The following is a 22,669-nucleotide window of genomic DNA, read 5'->3' on the forward strand; positions in this document are numbered from 1 at the left end:
TACACAAAACACTTTACCACAAATTTCCAAAATGCAACTCAGTAAATGTGAATAGATGCATTTTAATGGGGTTGGTTAATAATGATGGCCACTTTACATAAAAATATCCACCTTTAGTGTGTCAGTGTGGAGTGAATGAGTAAGTGTGATCTGCAAAGGTGGGGTACATGCTCAGTTTACCATCTTTTTATCTTTCCAGAAACCCTGGTTGGAGTCAACAGGCTGATAGCCAGCATCATGTGATCATTAAGTCAGGTTTAGTGTACTCAGATTACCATGAAGTGCCCTGGGTATGTTAAAATCACTTTCTACCATGTAGGTCAGGGGTCATAAACTACATTAATACATGGTCTAACCTGCATTCTCCATTTGCAAACATTTATGACACTAAAGGGGTCGTTCTGAAGAGCTCAATGACTTCAAATGTGGTACTCTGATAGATGCCACCTCTGCAATAAGATGATTTATGAAACTTCATTACTGCTGGATTTACACAGTCAACTCTCAGTGATATTTTAGAAAGTAGAAGTGTATACGTAGGAACAACAGCAGCTCAGCTACAAAGCAGAAGACCATGTAAAATCACAGAACGGGCTCAAGACTGCTAAGGTGCTTGGTGTGAAAAAGTCTCCAACACTTCACACTGATTCCATAGCTGAAGAGTCCTGAACTTCTACTGGCATTACTAGTAATTCAGAACTGTAGCTTGTATTCCTGGTTGGATATTTGCTAATAATTGTTGACATTTCTGGAAAACTCATCAAACATTCAGTCATTCCTAGTAAAACTGCTTTAATCTTAATCCTGTTCGGGGTTTCTCTTGTTGCAGGTGAATTAATGAAAGAAAGATACCCTAAATACCACAATTTATAATTCCTCCTACCATTTCCTGAATTGAATAATTTCCTGGGGGTCAGATGGGAAGCTGTGAAGGGCCTTATGTAGTCCTGAGGCTGCAGGTTGATGAAGCCCTAATGTAAGCCCTTGAGCAACCTTAGTAAGTTAAAACTGTTTCCTGGCCAGTTATGACAATCAATGAACAACAATTTACACATGATGCACGAATCTTATACATTAAGGGACATTCAGAAACAAATTAAATCAGCAAGATTTTCACAATCAAGCAGAACATCTACTGCAGATGTGTCTGCTTCCAAGTCATTAAGCATTTTTGTAAAATCAGCCAATGAGACCATTGTATTTTTTGAAAATCATTCCAAGTTATGGGGACAGCAAACTTAAACATCTTTTTCTGATTTAGTTCTGACCTTTGGAACAGAGAGTAAGAAAAGTTCTTGGGACAAAGAATGCAAGATCCTGTTGTTTTCTACCTGACACACCAGAAGACGTGCAGAAAGGTGACTCAAAATACAGTAGACATGTAGATAATGCGTCAGCATTTACATCACATGGACAAAGACGACCATCAAATTAGTAACCCTTTAACCCTTTATCACCTGCCATAGAACAAGTCCACCAGAGCATATCTTTACATTTTTACACGCTGTATTTAAATTGGATATACATCAGTACAACCCTTAGAACCCAAGTTTAAATGACATGAATGTTGTAAGCAAATTAAATTGCTCAGTGGTGCAGAAAACACAAAATGAAAAGTAAAGAGCATTTTTTTACTCATTTCATAACATAATTTTGAAATACACTCATTTTTATAAAATTGGCAAAAAAGAAAATAAAATGTATTTGTGCTCAATTTGCAGAAAGACAGCATGTTTATAAAAAATAAACTATTTACAGTAGTGAAACCAAATCTCTAAGGTGCCAGATACTTTAGAGCATACATGTGTTTGCAGAAGACCACATTGAAACAATAAGTGCAACTCATAACCCGCGAGTAAAATACACAATTACAGCCCGGATTAAATTTTATATATTGTTTTTTTATGCGAGTCCTTTATACTACATTTCTGCAAAAGAAGGAAGGATATTTCTAGAAGGAAACAGAACTCTGGAAGACACTGAATGTGTGATATGTTAGTGTTACTCCTCTGGTTTTATATGCAAAGATAATTATTGCTCTGTCTCATTTGGTTACAATTCTATGTGCGGTTAAAAATAGATATGCTAATAAGAGCGCAGGCGCTTCTGTAGGCTTTAAAGGGTTAAAGAGAGCTTTGGTGAACCTCAGATCTCTGTGATAAACACTACCATGAGTATTCTTAAACAATTTTTGGAATATTTTCAAAGACCAGAGCTCAGGACTTCTGAGGTTCCCTCAGGTTTAAGCCAACACTGCTCCAGTGAAAATAAAATCTGAAGCCACCACATTCAGAAGTCATTGTGTGGTGATCATGTGACAATAATAACAGCCTGCCTGAAATGTACGCAAGAAAAAGATCCCAGCTATTTCTCTCATAACTATCTCATTTCCAAGAACCAAGAGCAGGAATATCCAGGGCAATCTGACCCCTGAGCTCTTAACCATAACTCTGGATGCTTACAAGATCACATTACTCCATCACGTCTGTGTTAGTAACACACAGACACAGAATCCTTGCTCTTTTGCTCCACATTTATGCAGATACACTACTGTGCAGTTCCCCTTTTGTTTTTACAGGAAAATCTGCTCATCTGTTGTTATCACAGCAGCGAGTTTGCTTAAGTCAAAGGAGGACAAGTGAAGGAGATCCAGCTTTAGAAAAAACCAAGGATTAAAACTCACACAGAATTATCCCAGGAAACTATATATGTATGCACACATTCATTTTTACATATTTTTTTTCCTGATTGTCTGCAGATAGAGAGAACTGGTGTATTTAAAGTAACTTCAGGTGAACAAAACATGCAACTTTTATAGCTTAATGCTAAAGTTACACCATTACTGTCCCAATAGTTCCAACTCAGATAGTTGAAATCTTACAATCATGATAAACAGCAGAATTCTGATTGCGGACTGAAACACCACAGCTCATCTTCAAAACTGATTATGAGCATGAAAACTAAACTAGGATGTCAGAATGTTTTTTTCTGTCTAGTTTGGCACGCTGACACGACCCAACTTGCACAATCGCCATTCCAAAAGGTTATATACAAACAGAATGCAATGATTTGGAAATCTCATAAACCCATGTTTTATTCATAATAGAACATAAACAGCATACAGTATGAGATACTGAAACTGAGAAATTTTAGCATTTCATTCAAAATATTAGCTCATTCCATCTCAGAAAAGAAGGGACAAGGCCATGTTAGCATCGTGTAGCATCCCCTCTTCTTTTAACATCAGTCTGTAAACGCCTTGGAAATGAGGGGACCAGTTGATGGCGTTTTGGGAGAGGAATGTTGTCCCATTCTTGTCTAATGTTGGATTCTATCTTGATAACAGTCCTGGATCTTTTTAGCCAGATTTTTCATTTTATGATGCACCAAATGTTTCCATTGGTGCAAAGTCTGGACTACAGCAGACCAGTTCAGCACCTGGACTCTTCTACTGTAAAGCCATGCTATTGTGATGCATGTGGTATGTGGTTTAGCGTTGTTTGCTGAAATATGCAAGGCCTTCCCTGAAAAAGTCATTGTCTGGATGGGAGCACATATTTCTCTAAAACCTCTATCTACTTCTCAGCATTGATAGTGCCTTTCTAGATGTGCAAGCTGCCCATGTCATAGGATCTAATGCAACCCCAAAATTTTAATTCTTCTGGCCACGCAGCAGTTTTTCCGTATTGCATCAGTCCATTTAAATTAGCCTTGGTGCAGCGAAGACAGCAGTGTTTCTGGATTGAGTTCACAAATGACTCTTTCCATGATACAGATTGAACTTGCATTTATGAATGTGTTGACAGATGGTGATTTCTGGAAGTGTTCTGAGCCAGTGCAGTGATTTCCAGTACCGAATCATGCCTGTTTTTAATGCAGAGCCATCTGAGGGCCTGAAGATCATAAGCATGAAGCACTGACCATAGGCCTTGTCGCTTGCATGCAGAAGTTTCTCCAAATTCTCTGAATCTTTTGATGATATTATGGAAAGTGGATGGTGAGAGATTTAAAGTCTTTGCAATTTTACTTTGAGGAACATTCTTTTGAAATTGTTCCACGATTTTTAGAAGCAGTTTTTTTCCATATTAGTAAACCAATGCCCATCTTTAACACTAAGAGACTCTACCTTTAGAGAGTCTCTTAGTTTTTTTTAACCCCTTTTGGACCATTTTTGCTCATTTTTTCCCCACACCTTTATCCCATTTTAGTTCCTTTTAACCATTTTTTTGCCATACTTGACATATTTTTTCCATAATGTAACAATTTTTACAAACTTTTCAGCCTATTTTCCTGTATTTTTTACCCGTTTACCAATTTTAAGCTATTTTTACTGCTTTTTTGAGACAGCTGTCCATAATTGCCACTAACTCTTTTATGCAACTTCTTTCCCAAAATTGACTCATGCAACCCATTTATTGCCACTTTTTAACAGCTTTTCATCCTGTTTTCTCCCATTTTTGACCCTTTTTGCTTTTTTAAACCCATCTTTACCATTTTTATCCCATTGTTCCTTCTTAGAACCAATTTTTGCCACTTTCTACGAACTTTTGTCACTCTGTTTCAAATTTTAGTCAGTGTATAACCATTTTTATTTGCCAGTTTTCACCCTTTTGCCTTCTTTCAAAAGTACTGAATTATTTTTCCCTTATAGGTTTTTTCCATTCATTCTTCCTGACATTTGTGCACATCATGGCTTTGCTTTGACATTACTTACCAAGTTGTTCAGTCAGTGTGCACATCACATTATAAGAGTGGCCATCATTTTGGTTAAATATGAAATTTGGTTATCACAGATTGACTTTATGATGGACTATGACACCCCTCCACAGATCCCTCATTTGGCTGGGCCCCAGAAAGCTCCCCCCTGCCCCCCCTTATTGGCAGCCATGCCTAAGGCTAGTGCCTGTCTTTACCTTCTGGTAAAGACACACATGCCAGCTGTGTCAACATTAAACTGAATCAGATTTGTGAAGTTTTCCTTGACTCCAGAATCTCTCTTAACTTTACCCTCCTGACCCTCATGCAGGTGAAAGTTACTGAACTGAATGTCAGTAAAGAAACATTATTAATACTATGAGATGGTAAAAGAAGGTCAGTGCACCTTAAATAGCAGCCCTGGTAGTTCACTGGGGGGTCATGAAAGAGATATTTAAAACAGAAAAATGCTTCTTCAGGGTCACCAGGACACATTCCTGGTAGCTGAATCTATGTGACATTTAGCCCCTGCTCCCTGCTCATTCTTCCTCTGCTGCTCTACGCTGGATCTGTGTGTGTCTATGTATATGTATGCATGTGTGCCTGTGCGTGCATGCAGCCATGTGACAGGCCGTGCAGGGCTGTCCTGCCTCCGTTTTTGACTCCCTTGCAGTTGCATGGATCGTATTACTGGCTGCTCTCCCTGCACCGCTGAGCCCACCGCCTCTGCACCAATCACAGCCTGCCTTTTACCTCCGCGCACATGCATGCACGTAGGCACGGCCACGGACAGCATACACACAAACACACACGGTGATCCACTGCTCTGCTTCTCCGCTGCCTTCACATGCGTCTCCAACGACTCCGCGGAGCGCTGGCTGCGCCAAGATGAGCGGCGTCCCCGGTACCATCTGAACGTCTGACCGCCTGACTGAGAGAGAGAGAGAGAGAGAGAAAGAGAGAGAAAGGAAGAGAGAGACCATCTTTCCTCTCTTCATCTTCCATTCGTTAGGAAGAGACCGCAGCGCCAGCCGTTTCTTTTTCCAGCCCTCCTTCTCCTCCTGCTCTCGCTGCATCCCTCCGTTAGCTCGCTCTCCCGGTTCAGAGGAGAAACCGGAGAGCAGGGTCGTGATTTTGTGGAAATACATTTTTGCATTTTTCCCTGCTGGGTGTTGGTAGCGCGCAGTTGCTGCGCGCTTTGTAAATTCCGGTGAATGGTGGATTTGGCAAACATGGAGACCGTGGAGAAGGAATGCGGGGCCCTCGGGGGTCTATTCCAGGCGATTGTCAACGACATGAAGGTAAATAAAAGCCTGATTTTTTATGTTTCACTGGCTGTGTGATCGTCATTCTACACATGTGCTTCCTCTGTGAGAATTATTAAACAGCCCTCTTCTAACGGAGCGGCTGCCTCTGTCTGAAATGTCCAAACATGCGTCCTTCAGTTACATGATGGTGCTTTTGGTGGATTCAACATGAACACGCAATGATGGCACTGGTGCGTCGGCGCTTTTGGTTGCCGGTGCGAAACCCCCCTCCTCCTCCTCATCATCATCCTTCATCCTTTGAATGGTGGCTGCGCATGTTAACCTCCATGCATCCATTACCGGACATGCTTGGGATGATGCTCACCTTCCTTCCCCCCCTGCATTGAAGGGGAACAAAAACAAGCAGCCCTCTGGTTTCATTTATCAATGCGTCTGTGAAATCCGGCGATGATGCGCACCTGGATTGGGTCTGGGATTGGATGGCCTGGTACACCGGGGCTCCTCGGGACCCAGAATGTGAACTACATTCACCCCAATGGCTTCATTTGACAGGCCTCTTTTATCAAATCCAATCAAACTGATGTTCATTAATGGACCCGTGCGCCACAGCTTTGGCACATTCCGTCACACATGAACCCGGGCGGATAATTGCCTGAGAGGCTTCACCATCATCGTCGTATTTTCTCCACAGCAGCGTGAGAGGACATGCAGACGTGACTGTTGTATGTCGTCCCTTTTCTTGGTTACTGTGCGTCTCCATAAGAGTGCAGCGTCATTGATTTTCTGTCAGCCTCATCAGACAGCCAAACATGAAGGCGTGAGAAGCAGAGCAGCCGTCAGACACCCAGTCTCCCTGTCTGTCTGTCTGCGTGTCTGTCTGTCAGTTAGTAGGTCTGCAGCCTGATTGCTCCAGCATCATGCTCTACTATCAGGCTTTTGTGCTCCAGTCTACCCACCCATGCTAAATTCACTCTGCTGCTGTGAGAGGCTCTGAATGAAAGCATCCATCAAAGCATCCGTGATGCATTCTGTCAATATGTCTGCCTGTCAGACGCCCATGTAGCTCTGCAGCCTCCCAGTCTGCCAGTCCATCCACATCCTCCCTTTCTCTTTATGCATCCTTTCACTAATACTGACATTTGTGCAGCTCTTTTACATGCATACGGACATACGGATATTGTTCCTGAAATGCATGTTATATTTGTAAGGATGGGGCTTTTCTCATCTTTTAAAGCAATCTTTATACCCTCAGTGATAGAGGTCAAAATCTGAGTTTTACTCTCATTGTTTGATGAGAGGAGACTGGCTTGTTGTTGTCACATTGGAGCACAAGCATCACCTCAATGTCAAGTTGATTATAATCAAAACATGAGGCATTAATCAAACAACCTGTATTCTTCTAAAGAAATCCCAGCACTAAGTATTGAGGTTTTGTCATCCTACGCCTCCCATGATGCACCCTTAGAACGCTGTTGTTGGCATAGAGCTCAATAGTTACTGCCCACTATTTTGTCAGCCGGAAGTTAATTTCCCCCTTTCATATCCTCCGATGACTTCCAGAAAATCCTTATGTCAGTCTTTTTAATCCTGGAACTGAGCCAATTAGCTACCCAGTTTACTCCTTTAACTTTTGATTTGACAAAAACAGAAATGAAAATGGAGAAAAACACAAAAGTGCAAGTCTGTGCGCATTTTTATTCTTTTCTTGGAGTGACGGAACTATTCCATAATCAGTTATGATTCCTTTAAGTCAGAAACGGGCAACTTTGGTTACCAAAGGGAAGCATTAATTTCGTTATCAATGCCAAAAGGCCAAGAAGTCACAAATTAGGGATGCACAATATTGGATTTTTGCTGCTATGCTGATATGTAGATATTCAGTATGTCTCCCAGACCTAAAACTCAAATCTTTAATACTTAAAATCTAAAGGATGAACAAAGAACCAACCATAAGTGCTTACAATCAACACTAAAGTCTAGGACAGCCTTTCTCAACCAGACTGCCTTCAAAATGCTTTAAATTCAACCACTAAATGTACAGATTATTAGCTAACCTGACATTAATAATCAAAATCGTCTCATTCGCCCTTTTCCTGAAATTCTGTCAGCATCTGGGTCAGCAAATGATTCACATATGTCAGTAAACACTCCACAAAAATCAGGCTTTTCTTCTGTTTTCAGTTCTGCAGAATCAAAATCTGGTCTGTGTGCCCATTCCATGAAAATATATGGCTGTTAATTGTTTTCAGAAAGTGCTTTAGAGTAGTGGTTCTCAACATCTCCAGCCACAGTCTCTTAACCCTTAGAGTTCGCAGCTTTGTTTTTCACCATCATGTCTCATATGGACTTTTTGTCTTTATTGTTTTTGTTGATAACACACAGTAAACAACAGTGATGTAGCATTTTCATGGCATAGACGTGTTCTCCCATCTCTTGGAGACAAAACAGTGACAAAAAAACATTCTGTGACTAACAGTTTTTAAAATATCCACATTTATACAAAAAAGTCTGTGTGCTTTTTTGCAGTTAGATTCATTTTTGCCATTCCTCAAGCAGTAGACACAACAGCCTGCCATTGGTTGACAGCTCCTTCCACAATGCATTGCAGGGAAAGAATATGGTGATGCTCATGGTAGAAAGCTGAAGTAAATGATTGAAAATGGATTTAAAATCAATGAAAAGACACTTATTATCAGATCTAATGACGTGGATTTAATATTTAAAGACCCCAACAAGTCATTGAAGTTCCAGGCTCACCAGAACGGTGTCATTTAGGCCTATGGGGACATCGAGGGTAGCAAATGAATGACAAGAAAGTCAGCTTTCAGAGGGAGAAGTGTCTATGACTTATGGTTCAAAGTTATTAGCATTTTTATCAACTGTGTCACTTCTTGTTGTATACGACAACACTGTCCTCAGAGAGCCCGAAAGTCAGCCAAGTTCTGGGCTCACTAGAAGAAGTTCTGTAAGAGCCACAGATGTATGAACAACATAATTAGAAAGGTGCAAAACAGAGCTTCCATAGGAAATAAACAAGTTAGCGTGTATGACTTACGGTTCAAAAGTTACCAAACAATTTACAAAAGGGTGTGCCTGCAGCACGGATCTGTGATCTGAGCTCTAAGGGTTAAATGTCAAATCACAACCCCTTTTTTTTCAAAAACTTCAAAAATGCTTATTTATTTAATGAAAAATGTTGCAGTTCTGGGTCAAAAGTTGGACTGAAAAAGCGAGAGGACAAAGCAAACACATTTATCCATGACAGTGTGGAAATTCCTGCCAATATTCCAAAGATCTTGTGGATTTACTACATTATAACGGGAGAAACAGCTTTGTCATCCCAAGAAAAACAGTGTAGAGTTAAGATGTTGGGAAAATGTTTAATCTTGCCTTTTAGCTCTGTAAAACACAAGTAAAAGTAAATGTATATCCACTAATGGCCTAGTGTGTTACGCCATCAGCTCTTTTCCAGGCACAAAGTTGCAACCCACTGAAAACACTTCCACAACCCACCAGCTGAGAACATTGGAGTTTTTTTTTTTTGGGATAATTCTATGACTGAATGAATCCCATGAGATTTTTCACATTTCAAAGGGTGCTTTACAGAAAAAGGTAGAGTAATGCTGGTCCAGGGAATGAGGATGAACAAAGAAGAAGACTTCAACTTAGGTTTGTCTGTTGATGCTTCCTAAAGCTCCACTTAGTTTTACATGTGACAGATATTTACAGCTGATATAGGTCAGTATTAACAGCCAGTATGTAAATGTCAGCAGAAAAATTCATATCTGCAGATACTGATGGACTTTTTAGGATTATATCTGCTTAATTTATGATTTTGAACTCAAGTGCAAATGTTTAGCTTGTTGTGAGTCTATCTTGGATCATAATGGCATTAATGCTGATAATTAAATCAGATTTGGAGAAAGTGAATATGAATTTTTCTCCTGGAGTCACACTGCTGAGCTCCGTAAGCCCTCATCTTTGAAACTTTATTGCTCCAGTTGGTAAGGCAGACTTTCTGCTGAGTCTACAAGCCCCATCCAAGATCATCATCATTACATAATATTATTTCCAAACTTAAGAAATGAGTCTGCTGCCAAGAAAGACATCAAGCTGTTGTTACAGACGGAGGAGAGCTTCTCAGAAATAGGTAGTAAATCGTTATGTGCTAAACTGACATGACAGGTCAAAAAATAGAAGTTTTCATTCAGCGTAATAACAACACATTGGCCCATGTGTTTAAATACCAATCACTCATGTATCAGCTTCTTAATGATGAATTTTAGAACTTCATTACATTCATTGTTCAGTGGATTCAGTCAGAGATAGGATTAGAGTTTGTGACTGTACAAAGTGAAGATGGTTTGAGTTAACCCTTGTCCACCTGCTTGAAGGACCATGACCTCTCTTCACGGGACGTTCAACATTTCTGCACAGCCATCCAAAGCCCCACTGCTAGACTGTTGAAATTTTATTTTCAGCTTTTATTTGTGTCATATAGGTAAACTGCACGTTACCAGATATTGTCTTGATATGATGAACAGCGGATTATCTTGTGTTATCTCATTTCAGCATCGGCTCCTGCCTGCAGTGCATGAGGAAGGTGGTATTGACATCGAAAAGCATAATAAAATGTGCTTACAATTATGCTTTTTTTATTTTAGAATATTTGTTGCATTTTTAAAATCATGATTTACAATAATATATAAAAGAGTAATTTGTGCTTAAATTGCAAAACGTGTTAGTAAGTATGAAATATGTTGGCTTAAGCAGGAAGGTGTTTATCAGAACTCATCAAAATACGACCATAATTTAGACCCTTTTGATGATACCGTAGGACAGCAGGTGTTATGTTGTAACTTGTGACTGTGTTAACTTGTGAAGATATGCTTAGAAGATATGAATAACTGAGAAACTTAAAAAAGGTGTACTTTTGCTATCTTTTATTATCCTGGATGATTTTGCAATATATAGTCACCAGTTAACATGGTGACTCATTAAACTGTAACACCGGTCAGTGACTTCAAACCAGACGACAGATCTTGTCACAACCGTCTGTGCTGCTCTGCAGTTGTTGGCTGATATTTTCTCCAGTTAAAGGTGTATATATGATGTAAACTCAGGTGTAGAACTGTTCTTAAAGTGGGCTACATTACTTTAGTTTAGCACAGTAAGCACACACATCGGGTCAGGCTTCCTCTTACCTGGGATTGTAGAATCCACAGTGAATCTTAAAACTTTTTGTTTGGGGAAAAAAGGACAGGCTGGGTTACTCAAAGCTCCATAGCTCCTTAGCTTATAACTTTTATTTAACCACAGATGATAAGCCAGCCCTTCTTCTTGACCCACCACTGTACTTCATTGTCAGGCAAATTCACAGAGGCATATATCCACAGGGAGATTGTTCTTGTTTTGTATCTGAAAATTGTGTCAGGACTGCATGGTGGTCCTGTGGGTATCACTGTCACCTCATAGTATGGAGGTTCTTGGTTTGAACTTCCTTCATTCAAACATTTAATGGTCATAAATGAAGAGTTTGGCGTGTCAACTTTCTACATGTACTCTGACTTCCATGAACAGTTAGACAACATGCTTGCTAATCTGACTGGTGATTCTAAATTGCCCGTAGATGTGAACATGGATGTCTGTCTCTATAAGTCAGTCTCCTGCGATTGGCTGTGGGCTAGTGTAGGTTGTGTTTGTTGCCCAATGACAGCAGTGGTTTGCTCTAGCGTGCAATCAGATGGAGAAAATGGATCAAATTTGATTGTTGTTGAAGTCTCGGTAGATCTTGTTGTTTCTTCAACCTTGTCATCTGCTTCTCAGCTGTCACATGCAGTACTATGATGGCTAAACTCTTTAAAAAGGAATAATACACTTGTTTAAAATGTCTATCCCTATGAACCTCATTCAGGGTGTTTGCTTAGCACCATCATTCCCAATGACGCAGCATCTGTAAGGCTGTACAGGATGTAAAAATGAGAGGTATACAGCAGGATTAAGACAGCAGAGTCATATTTATTCTGCCAAAATAAACGTGCTTACAGTGAAGGTCTATTCTTAGCAGCAGTGTTTCTATTGAGACTATTTTATGTGTACACATTGTTAAATTGCCCTCTGGGATTAAGAGCAGTGTGGTCATGATGTCCCTAAAGCTTAACTGAGATCACATTTTATTATCAACATTTCTGTTCTGCAGCCTCGTTCTCCTCTTGTTCTGTCTGGCACCGACGCTCTTACACAAACACAGAATCAAATTTGGTAAAACAGTTTCCAAGGAAAACCACTTTAAAGGCAGCTCCCTTCTCTCACACTGTCTCTGTTTCCATCTATTATTCATGTGGTCTCTAATGGTCCTCGTGTTTATATTATCCTGCTTTCTCTGATATATGTGGGTCACAACAACCTGGGCCAAAAACCACCACTGCCCTAGTCTGGATGGATGAACTCCTGAGTCCCTGAGGAGGCTGTGAATGAATGTCAGAGTGGATGAGACACATCGCGTCATCGGCCTTAAAACTCTCTCCGGCTAAAAAGGAAGCAATGTGGCTTTAATTGATGTTTACAGCTCACCATAGAAGAAGCTATTTGTCAGAAGAAACAAATGGATTAATAGTTTTGTCTCTGCTGGTGATCAGGAACAGGCTGGTTTTGTCGGCTTTGGTTATGGAGTGGATAAAAGACTGGGGCAAACACGCTGCTAAGGAGACGTCATGAAAAAACTGATACACAAGTTCTGCCTGAACTATAGCAGCATTCATGACTACGGGTGGACTGGTTTTTGGCCTGGCCTATTACTGGGGCTAATATTCTGCATTTGGTTAAAGTCTGTGAGTTTTGTTTGGCCGATCGTCAGTACTTGGACTACTTTAATGTCTCTGCTGTGAATTGGGGTTTTTCCCGCTGGCTGCTTTTATTCTCCACAGCCTCATCTAATCTCCTACCCACAACACCTAATTAGTCAGACGTCACACGATTGATAGCCACAGGCCTAATGATTGCACTGCATTACTTCCTGTTTTCTAATATCGTTGCTCTTCATTGTTTCTTGTTTAGATAGAGCTATTGATCTCTTCTGTTATTTGATTTCTTTATTTGTAGAAGTTGCCATTGAGTGTTCACACTTCATATGTAATCTTAATGAAGTAGCCAATTTTTAATGACATATTTAGATGCTGTAAACCAAACATTGGATTAGTCAAAGCAGTCGAAAGTAATGTCACCTTGCATAGCAGACGGATTGTCCAGATTCAATGTCTGTAGTCAGGCAAATCTATCTCACAAAGCTCCAATCTGAATTGTGCCAGACCTGAGAACAGACCTAACCAATCAACAATCTTTTGAGGAGAACAAGGCGGGGGCAGTGGGTGGAGTTTCATCATGCTGTCACCAATGTAGAAATAAGCTTGGGTGTAGCAACAAGCTAACAAGCTAAACTTTTCATAAACTCATGTTTGAAGCTATGCGTTTCTACCAACTCATTTTTTCTTGTCCCTCTGATTGGCCTGTAATGAATGTGACAGACGGACTGTCATCCAACCACCTTCTGAGAATTTTTTGGAGAATCCTGCCCTCCCAAGACACTTTTTATGGGAGGTTCTGCGGATGAATGTGAAATATATCCATGCAACGAATAAATGTAACAGTCTATGTGGTGTGTCAGGTTAAAAGTCATTGCACCCTGGTTGTCATTGCCTTCACTTTTTATTGTTCCCTTTAGCCATTTTCACTTATTTATTTTTTATTCAAAGCAAGTTTTCTCTCCACAGTCACTCTCTTTTTATCCCTTTTTTGTTGCGACCTTGAGCACTTTGATCTAGTATCTACTGGAAATCCATTTGTTCTTGCTTTTTTGCACATTAAGGACAGGTCATATTTCACTGTGAAAGCCCCTTGGGTATCAGAAGTAGTTACTCAATACTCAGTACTCAGTAGAGTAAATTTTGAATGCCTTACTTTTTACTTTTACTTGAGTTGATTTAAAGAACAGTACTTTTACTTCTACTCAAGTAAATTTTAAGTTCAAGGTCAAGGTCAACTTTATTCCTAGGGCACTTTCAAAACAGAGTTTGTACCAAAGTGCTGTACAGGACACGTTAAACAGAGTATATTTAAATCACAAAATAGAACATCATGACATTGCAAGTGCGTTGAAGACAGACAAATTAATCGTGTCAAGGCCATAAGTATGTAGGTACATATGGGCATACGTGTACATCAGTTTACAGTGCCATAGCTCAAAACAAAAGTAACTTTACTTTTACTTGAGTACAATAGTCTGGTACTTTTCCACGTCTGCTCCTGCATAATTCTTAATGTATTACAATGCTAAAACTAGGGCTGGGAAATTAATTGCAAATTAGATTATATCACACTATGGCCTGTTGCAATTTTCAAATCGCAGAAGTTGCAATATTTCTTTAACTTGAAATATGTCGAAATGGCAGTTTAATACATCATTTTTTAGCAGCAGAGATTTTATGCATATTATGCAAACATTCAAGTGTACATTTTTTATAATGGGTTACAAAAATCCTCCTTTTTTTGTTTTATGTATGTTTTTTCTTATTCAGAATGAGTGACATATAAATGATAACGGCCTTAAACAAAGCAAATAACATCACATTTGCAATGCAAGCAAAAATAGTTAGCTCATTATGTCTAAAACTGATGAAGCCTAGTGTTACTTCTCGAAAGTCAGACCGCAGCTGCGACCAGCTGTTAGCCAGCCTCACCTCCCCCACCCCAGCCGCCTCCTTTATAGCATAAAGCTTGTTGCACCCCCATATTCAGATTCATGCTACTATGGATTAATTGCTTCGGAAATAATTTCGTTGTTTTCAATACACATGGTCTTATTAATGGAATTATTTATTGCTAGATAAATGCAAGAATAATCGCATATTAAATCGCAATATTTGAGAAAAAAATCGCTATCAGATTATTTTTTGCAAAATGTTCAGCCCTAGTTAAAACCCATTTGAAGCTGTCTCCTACCTTTAACTCAGTGTGGCACTAATATTAACTAAAAGAAAATTACAAAAAAATGTTATTTGCATTTTTTTGTTTAAACAAAGATAGCAATAGGAATTACTTGACATTGTCACAATGGACTTAAAAGTGTTAAAAATCCCAAATAACTGTTTTCTAAACATAATTTTTAATCATGATTTTAACAACTAATCCTGATTTCAAAAACTATGCATCTGAGTGCCCTGGTTTTAGACATACTTAAAGGTCTGCTGATCTTAGCTCCAAGCCAGGAAGAGGCATCAAGAAAAAAATCTAAATGCTTTATCATTGGCCCAAGAGACCTCAACTGAGGAAATTTGTCAGCTTACCTCTGGGCCACATGCGCCTCTCTGCACATAAAATGTCGTACTTCACAACACCTGTGAAAACATGGAAATGATTTGTAAATGCTACTATTGCTGTAAGTGTGATTTTTTTTCCAGAAGGTTTCCTCTCTTTGAGAAAGACTAAAATACTCTGACTATTTTTTTTTATTATTATTATGAGTCATCCAGCCTGTAAAGCATCTTTGATTTTAATAAATGATCTATTTAATTCAATAATACCACAGACATGTTGGCTGCAGTCACATCTATACTTTCAGTTTGTAAAGTATTTCTGTAGCCACTGTACCATCCTGCTATCATAACAATATGAGATGATTTCTTCTCCAATAGTAGACGTTGTCCTAAACAGATCTAGATGATTGATTTGCATGTTCATGCTCCCAGCAGGAGTCTGATTCTGCAGTCTGTCCATGTCAGCAGAAAGACTCCATGCTGTTTAGAAAGCACTTTTTCTTCCTCTTTCCCGTCATCTTCCTCCTGCTCCTCCTTGGTCCTCCCTTCCTCTTTGTCTCATCAGCAGATCTTCCACATGGTTCAAACCTTCATGCCTGCTGCGGCGTGCTTACTTCAATTTGTTCCTGATACCGGTGATAAACGCTCACAAACACAAAATAAACAAGCTTCTCTTTTTGCTGCCTGCTCTAACAGGCTCCCATATGCTCATACAATAAATGCTGTTTGTGTGTGTTAGTGTGTGTGCAGCCATTATGTAGTTGTCTGCCAATGTGTTTAGCTGGAGGCTATGTCTCGCTACTTTCTAGTGAATCACACACCCACACCCACACTCACGCAGGTCACACAGGGGTAATATGAAGAGACGCAGAGGTCATGTTCACGGTCAGCTGCTTATATGGACTGCTCTTTACTCTGCTATATTTAGTTGACAGTGAGATGGTTAAGAACAATATAATTTCCTGCTGCCTTCAAAAGGAAAAAAAAACATTTAGTGAAAGGAGGTTTGGTTAATCTGGAATAGAAACATCTTTTATGACTAGTGTTTTTTCAAAGTGGGAGTGCCGATGCCCCGGGGCACTTTAACGCTCGGTGTACTCAACTGGAAGACGAGAGGAAATAGAGAAAAACTTCAAATCAAATTTTAATGCTTGTATTTTTATATGTTTTTATAACTGGAGAGTTATTATCAAAGCTGCCAATGCTAAAATTCATTCTTCTATCAAACATGGCTGATTCTTTACATTTGCTACCACTATTTCTAACATTAAAGCCATGGCCAAGAAAATGGCTTTGTAATGGATTTATATTGGGGTAGGCCATGCATTCATCCTGTTCCTGGTTGCTCTGCTTTTTTTCTGCCCTTCTGCGTCTCCACACTTCTCTATTTCTGCATCTTATAACAACTTTAACACAGCTTATGCAGATGGCTGCTCTGATGCTCCAGGTTTCTGCCTCTTTATGGAAAGTTGTTTCTTTCTGTTGAAACTTTGCTGTAGAAGATGTAAAGTTTTGTTATGCCGTGGTGCATGCTGGGTCATGAGTGTCAGTTTAATGAGGCCTTTCACCTAATGACTTTTTGTGCATTTTCAAAGTAGCAGACAAAATAACAAAGGTGGAGTAAAAGCATGAGAGTCTATGGTTTGGTCTTATGCAAATTGTGTTTTTCAGTGACCAACTGTCATCCACAACCAATGGGAGCCGGTGTTGTGCATAACCACATTGAATCACTTTATTTTTCAAAACATGAACGTGAGCGTAAATCAGGCTGGAGCTGCTGAATGTCCGCTCATAACTCAAGAGATTGAAAAACTTTTCTGCTCAGAGCTGCAGTCAAATCTCTGCAACACTACTGTGTACCTTGTCTGTCAATCCATTCCAGGCTGACATGACAGGTATTGTACACCTCCATTGGGATTTTCAAAGTAAAAGCCCGTTCTCATGTTTTCATGCGGTGTTTTTATTCTGAAGTGTCTCTGGGATAGTTCTTTGGTTGTTGCAGCAACATGCAAAGTTGCTTCAGTGTTTGACTTTCCCTTCGTTTCTACTCAATGTAAATTATTTACAAATATAGGATTTTTAAAGATACTATCTCCATTTCCTTCTAGATCTTGTTCTCTGCCCAAAAAATGTTGTGAATTTCCACCAGATGCATGATGGGAAATAATCTCAAAATGAGTCATATGGGCTGTATGCACGGCAGGGTGTGACGTATTTCTGGTGAAAAATTAGGAACAGAACCAGGTTCACTAGAGTCAGGTTTTTGGTGTATTTTTTTATTGTTGTTTGTGGTTACTCTTCATTATAATGGTTCCCAAATGTGCTAAAATGACATTTCAAAGACAGGTTAAAAGCACTTCTGGACATCATTGCTGTGTGCCGCAATGTACATCTTCAGCTAAATTGAATTCTGGACTCAGTTCACCCCTGCAAACAGCAGGTAAACCATAGTAAACCACAACAAATCTGCCCTCATACACCGTTGTCTTCTGTGTTCAATCTTCCAACCAGAAGTTTGTGAGGGGTCTAATGTCAAATACAGAAGTGATTCATGCATAGAGCCTATTCTAGTATGGTAGTCAGTGACCCACAGTCTTTGCAAAGTCTTAGTCTGAGAGTAAAAACTCAGCCTACACATTATCTTTAGATGTGAGACGATCTCAGATGTCAGTGTTTCAAGAGTGTTTTAAAAGTTTTAGCATAGTCATCTGGTGTAAGGCCAGCCTTACAGGTACACGTATGGTAAACCTATTACTTTATTCATTCTTTACCTATTGTGTTCGCCTGATAACTTCAGAAAATCAATATTACATTATGCAGGAGAGCTGCTGTTAGGACTGCCAAAGCAGATCCCATAATCAAGCAGGAAGATAAATAATATTAGTATACATTTTTCTTCTTGTCCGAGTGGAATAAACACAAAGGTGGTTGCTGTTCAGTGTCCATCATCCAGTCCTGAGCTGCTAACTAACATAGATCAACATCATTTATCACATGCAAATTCTCAAAATATACCTTTGTTTTGTGTTAAAATTGAGTTTTTGCCAGAAGGGTCCTTTTACATTTTCTTCCATTTCCCAATTTATTTTCATCTTGATTATGTGTTAGCCACCAAACAAGCAATAACTGAAATAAAACCAAGGGTCTTCCTTCTGGATGAGGGTCGAAAACCGCTACTGACATAGCAAGCTGCTGCAACTCTCACACTCTGCAGCCCAAACATGAAGCTATCAAGAACTGGCACATGCTTGCCGTTAACTGAATGTATATAAACAAGCACTGGGAAGAGGGGAACTGATTGTGGGAATTCCCTCACTCGAGGCATGCTTCATGTAAATAAGCGTCTGCCTGGAGCATCGCGCCTGTGTATCTTTGACTGCAGAAGCTTTGCCTGTTACCTGAACAAACAGGAGACACACAGATTCTGCAGTCACAGTGTTTACTTCTTTGACTTCTGATGGCGATATTAGAAAAGGTTTTTATGAAGAGTAGTCATCAGACCAGGAAAACAAAGATGAAAAAGGAAAAAGAAGTGTAAGAATGACATGTTTAAGGTCATGAATTCACGATGGGGGGCAGGTAGTGTTTTCTGCATTTACACATTGCCTTCGCAGTTGTTAGAGGATATATTGTTCAGCCCTTTAGTCAGGTCTCAATGATGAGTACGGTCTGGACCTGCTGTCTCTGTAAATGGTCTTGGGATAACTTTGGCTATGACCTGCCACCTGACAAATGCAGAGTCTGACTCCAGGTCCAGACCATTTATGTGCACACTGAGTCAGGAGTTTTGAATATATTTTTCAAGCTTGATGAGGAGTTGGCATTTGTAGACTACTCAAACAGCTTAAGATTTAAGAATGGCATTAGAAAGTTTCTACAGTTACACTCAGAGTTTACAGGATCCAAAATAAACACTTCTCCCCGTGTCCGTGCAGTAGAATGACTGTATAATGTTGTTCATGCTTGTTCAGTGATTCATAGTAATGTCTCCTCTACTTAAACTGGTTAAAACTGTGGCCTTGTTTTTCTTTGTGAAGGACTCATTCTCCTCCACGGTTCAGAGAAAGGACTTTAGCTTGTGTTGGCCAGCCACATGTGCTGTTCTTTTATTCTCTAACCATCACCACGTTCATGTTCACTCAGTGTTCAGAGTAGCTAACCACATATGAAGAACAGACAGTCTAACATAATGCCCCATCAGTTCTACTCTATCAGGGTTTTATAGTCATGTTTTCATGGAGAAGATAACTGTAGCATGACTCATGCATGCTTAATGTTAGCTTTACATTTTCTGTGTGTATATGTTTCTGCTTTGACTACTTCAGTGGTCTCTATAATCATAGATTTCTGGTCAGCATTTCCATCAGTGCATACGACCTGCCATGGATATGAAGCCAGACAGTTTTCTTTCAGTCACTGCTCTTCAATTCTGATTCTGAAATTCAGTCTCAGCAAAGCAAGAGTTGCTTATTAGACTGAGGATACATTTGACTAGCTCTTTAAACAGTGAAGCAACATCATCCTCCTTGCTGGCACCAGAATTATTAGCTGGTTAAACAAATTATTGACGTTTTTGGTGACCTACCATTAGCAGAAGCTGTGGCCCCCACTTATTGACCCCTTCTCCAGGATCTGAACAAACACACTGAAGCTAATGCATCTTACTGGGGCAGCGTAATCTGGCAGGAGTTAGATCATCTGGAAAACTAAAACTAGAGCCTGGTCTTCATATATATACCATTGCCTTACAGTGAACGTATGGTGGTGCATCAAGAAAGATTGCTTGTGTTGTTTTGACCTTGACCTTGTTTGTCACTGAGACAAAGGCACAAAAATGTCAGTCGGTCATTCAGGCTAGCTGGCAGACTGGAAAAACCAATAACCAGGTTAAACACGTGGTTGTTAACCTGCAAGATGGACCTGTCACTATCTGCTAAATATCACTGAACTTTGCATTTCATGTTTATTTATCTACCCATCTATCCATTTCATCCGGTTCAGGGTCATGGGGGGCTGGAGTCATACCCAGCTGTTATTGGGCAAGGGATGGGGTACACCCTGGTACACAAATGGCTGTCATTCTGTTAGATGCAGTAACTTTTCTCCAAAGTTTGGGATCACTTTGAATTTTTCTTGTTTTCCGTGGAAAAACTTGTGAAATTAGTGTGAATAAGAAATACAGCAAATGAACTGGACTTGCTGACATTGTCAGAGTTGGAAATAATGATTTTTAATGAAAAAGTTCTTTAAACTTTGCCTTCATGGAAAACGCACGTTTTGCAGCAGTTACAGCCGTGCAGACCTCAGTCATTCCAGCTGTCAGTTTTTCAAGGTAATCTGCTCCCATGCTTCCTGGAGCATCTCCCACAAGATGGATTGGCTGGATGGAGTGCCATACGGTTAAGCTGCTCCCACAACAGCTCAGTAGGGTTCAGATCCAAAGACTGTGCTGGCCATTCCATTCCAGTCAGAATTCTGGCTGGCTGCCTATTCTTTGAATATTTCATAGACATTTTTGGGGTGTGTTTTGGGTCATTATCCTGTGGTAAGATGAAATTGGCCAAAGCAAGTGCTGTCCACAGTGTATGGCATTGCAAAATCTTGTGATGGCTTTCTTTCCCCAAAGTCTCTTCCACTCTTTACAAATCTTCTATCCCACCACTTCCAAAGCACCCCAGATCATCACGCTGCCTCCACCTCGCTTAACTGATGGTTTTAGGCATTGTTTTAGCATCTTTTCATTCGTTCTACATCTCACAAATATTCTTTAGTTTGATACAAAGACTTCAAACTTGGACTCGTCCATGCAAAACACCTTCTCCCGGTCTTCCAGTGTCCAGTCTTTTTGCTCCCTTATTAGTAAAATGTTTTTTTAGTTGTACAACATGGTTAACTTGGATTAGCAGCCAAACTAGGAGATGATGCGAAGGACTGACAGTTGCTGGTAACTGTTTGTGAACTGTATGAAAATGTTTATCTGGAAAAAAAGAAATTTTCCAGTGATCCCAAACTTTTGAGCAATAGTGTACATTTTTCAGTCTGCCCTCAGGGGAATATATATTTTGCAAAACTCCAGTCTCCAATGTTTGTGACCAATCAGTGCCATTTGAGGAGATCAAGACTTTGTCATGTGCCAATCACTACATTCTTGGGAACTATAACTAGAAAAGTACCCAGAAAGCGTAGACCTCCGCCATTAGCCCTATCTCTCAATAGTGAAGAATCCTTTAAAAACATTCCTGGATCCAGATGGTGATCCAGATCACTCCCAAAATCTAATTCGCTGATTACTCCCTCCCTGGTGGGGTGGAGACACGGTGAGGCAAAGCATTGGCTTCGCTACATGTGGACTGTCATGGTAGAAGCACCCATGGTCTCACCGGACGACTGAAAGTCATGGCAGAAGGTGAATATTCCTCTATTCCTCCCAGCATTGTGAGGATTCTCACTACAATTCGCCGTCTTTCTCTCTGTTACGCTCCGACTCGTCTCCTTGACTGGGTGTGCATCTCTCAAACTCTATAAACTCCAAAACTTAGAATAGAAACACACCAAAAACATGCTGCTGGGATTGAAGTTACTCATGTCTGCCATCTCCTGGTGTGAAGTGGTAATAGCGCAGACCTCCGCCATTAGCCCTATCTCCCAATAGTAAAGAATTCTTTAAAAACTTCCTGGATCCAGACAGTGATCCAGATCAGTTCCAAAATCTAATCAGTTTTTCCTTACGCCATTTCCTGAAAATTTCATCAAAATCTGTCCATGACTTCTTGAGTTATGTTGCTAACAAACAAACAAACAAACAAACCCACCCAATCACATCACCTCCTTGGTGGAGGTAAATATGTTTTTTTAAATCCTAGTGAGCAGACTGTTATTGCACTGGGAGAGAAGTTAATTGGAAATCGGGCCTGTGGTTTATCAGCCTCCTCATTAAAGCAGTAAACTGGAAAAATGACAACATCAACAAAGCAAGAGACCTGGAAGTAAGCTGGTCAGTGTCCTCACACAGAGGCGGACCATTGTTATCCAGCTCTTTAAAGGCCTGAGACAATTATGTCCTCTGACTGCAGCACTGAAGATGCTCTGTGGGAGTGTTTCATTAGCCCACTTCACTCTGTGGTGTGATTGTGCCTGTGTGGTCCAGGGGACGTCCAAACACAGCGCTCTTGTTTCAACAGAGGAAAACTGTGACCGTGACTATAATCCAGCATCACAACAGTAAGGCAGCAGAAGTGATTTTTGCCATCTTTGATTTCAAAATTAGACTTGTGTTTGTGGTCTTAAAGTAAAGTCAGACTTTAGCTGTGAGGACACAACAGTTTATTAAAGAATGAATGAAAACTTACTGAATACACAGCTCATGATACTAGGCTTGATCAAATGACTACTGTT

The 22,669-nt window shown here is 40.0% G+C and overlaps 1 protein-coding gene across 5 annotated transcripts in view; it reads left to right on the top strand.

Annotated features, from left to right (window-relative positions):
* The first annotated feature begins 5,549 nt into the window (after positions 1 to 5,549).
* mtss1lb (MTSS I-BAR domain containing 2b) overlaps positions 5,550 to 22,669 on the top strand; it is a 135,333-nt gene continuing 118,213 nt past the window's right edge. For all 5 annotated transcript variants that reach the window (XM_041791072.1, XM_041791099.1, XM_041791080.1 and 2 more), the window contains exon 1: positions 5,550 to 5,996. In XM_041791072.1, coding sequence (XP_041647006.1) covers positions 5,910 to 5,996 — 87 coding nt within the window. In that variant the 5' untranslated portion in view covers positions 5,550 to 5,909. The remainder of the gene's footprint in view (positions 5,997 to 22,669) is intronic.

This window comes from Cheilinus undulatus, linkage group 1, assembly GCF_018320785.1.
Source record: "Cheilinus undulatus linkage group 1, ASM1832078v1, whole genome shotgun sequence".
NCBI lineage: Eukaryota > Metazoa > Chordata > Actinopteri > Labriformes > Labridae > Cheilinus > Cheilinus undulatus.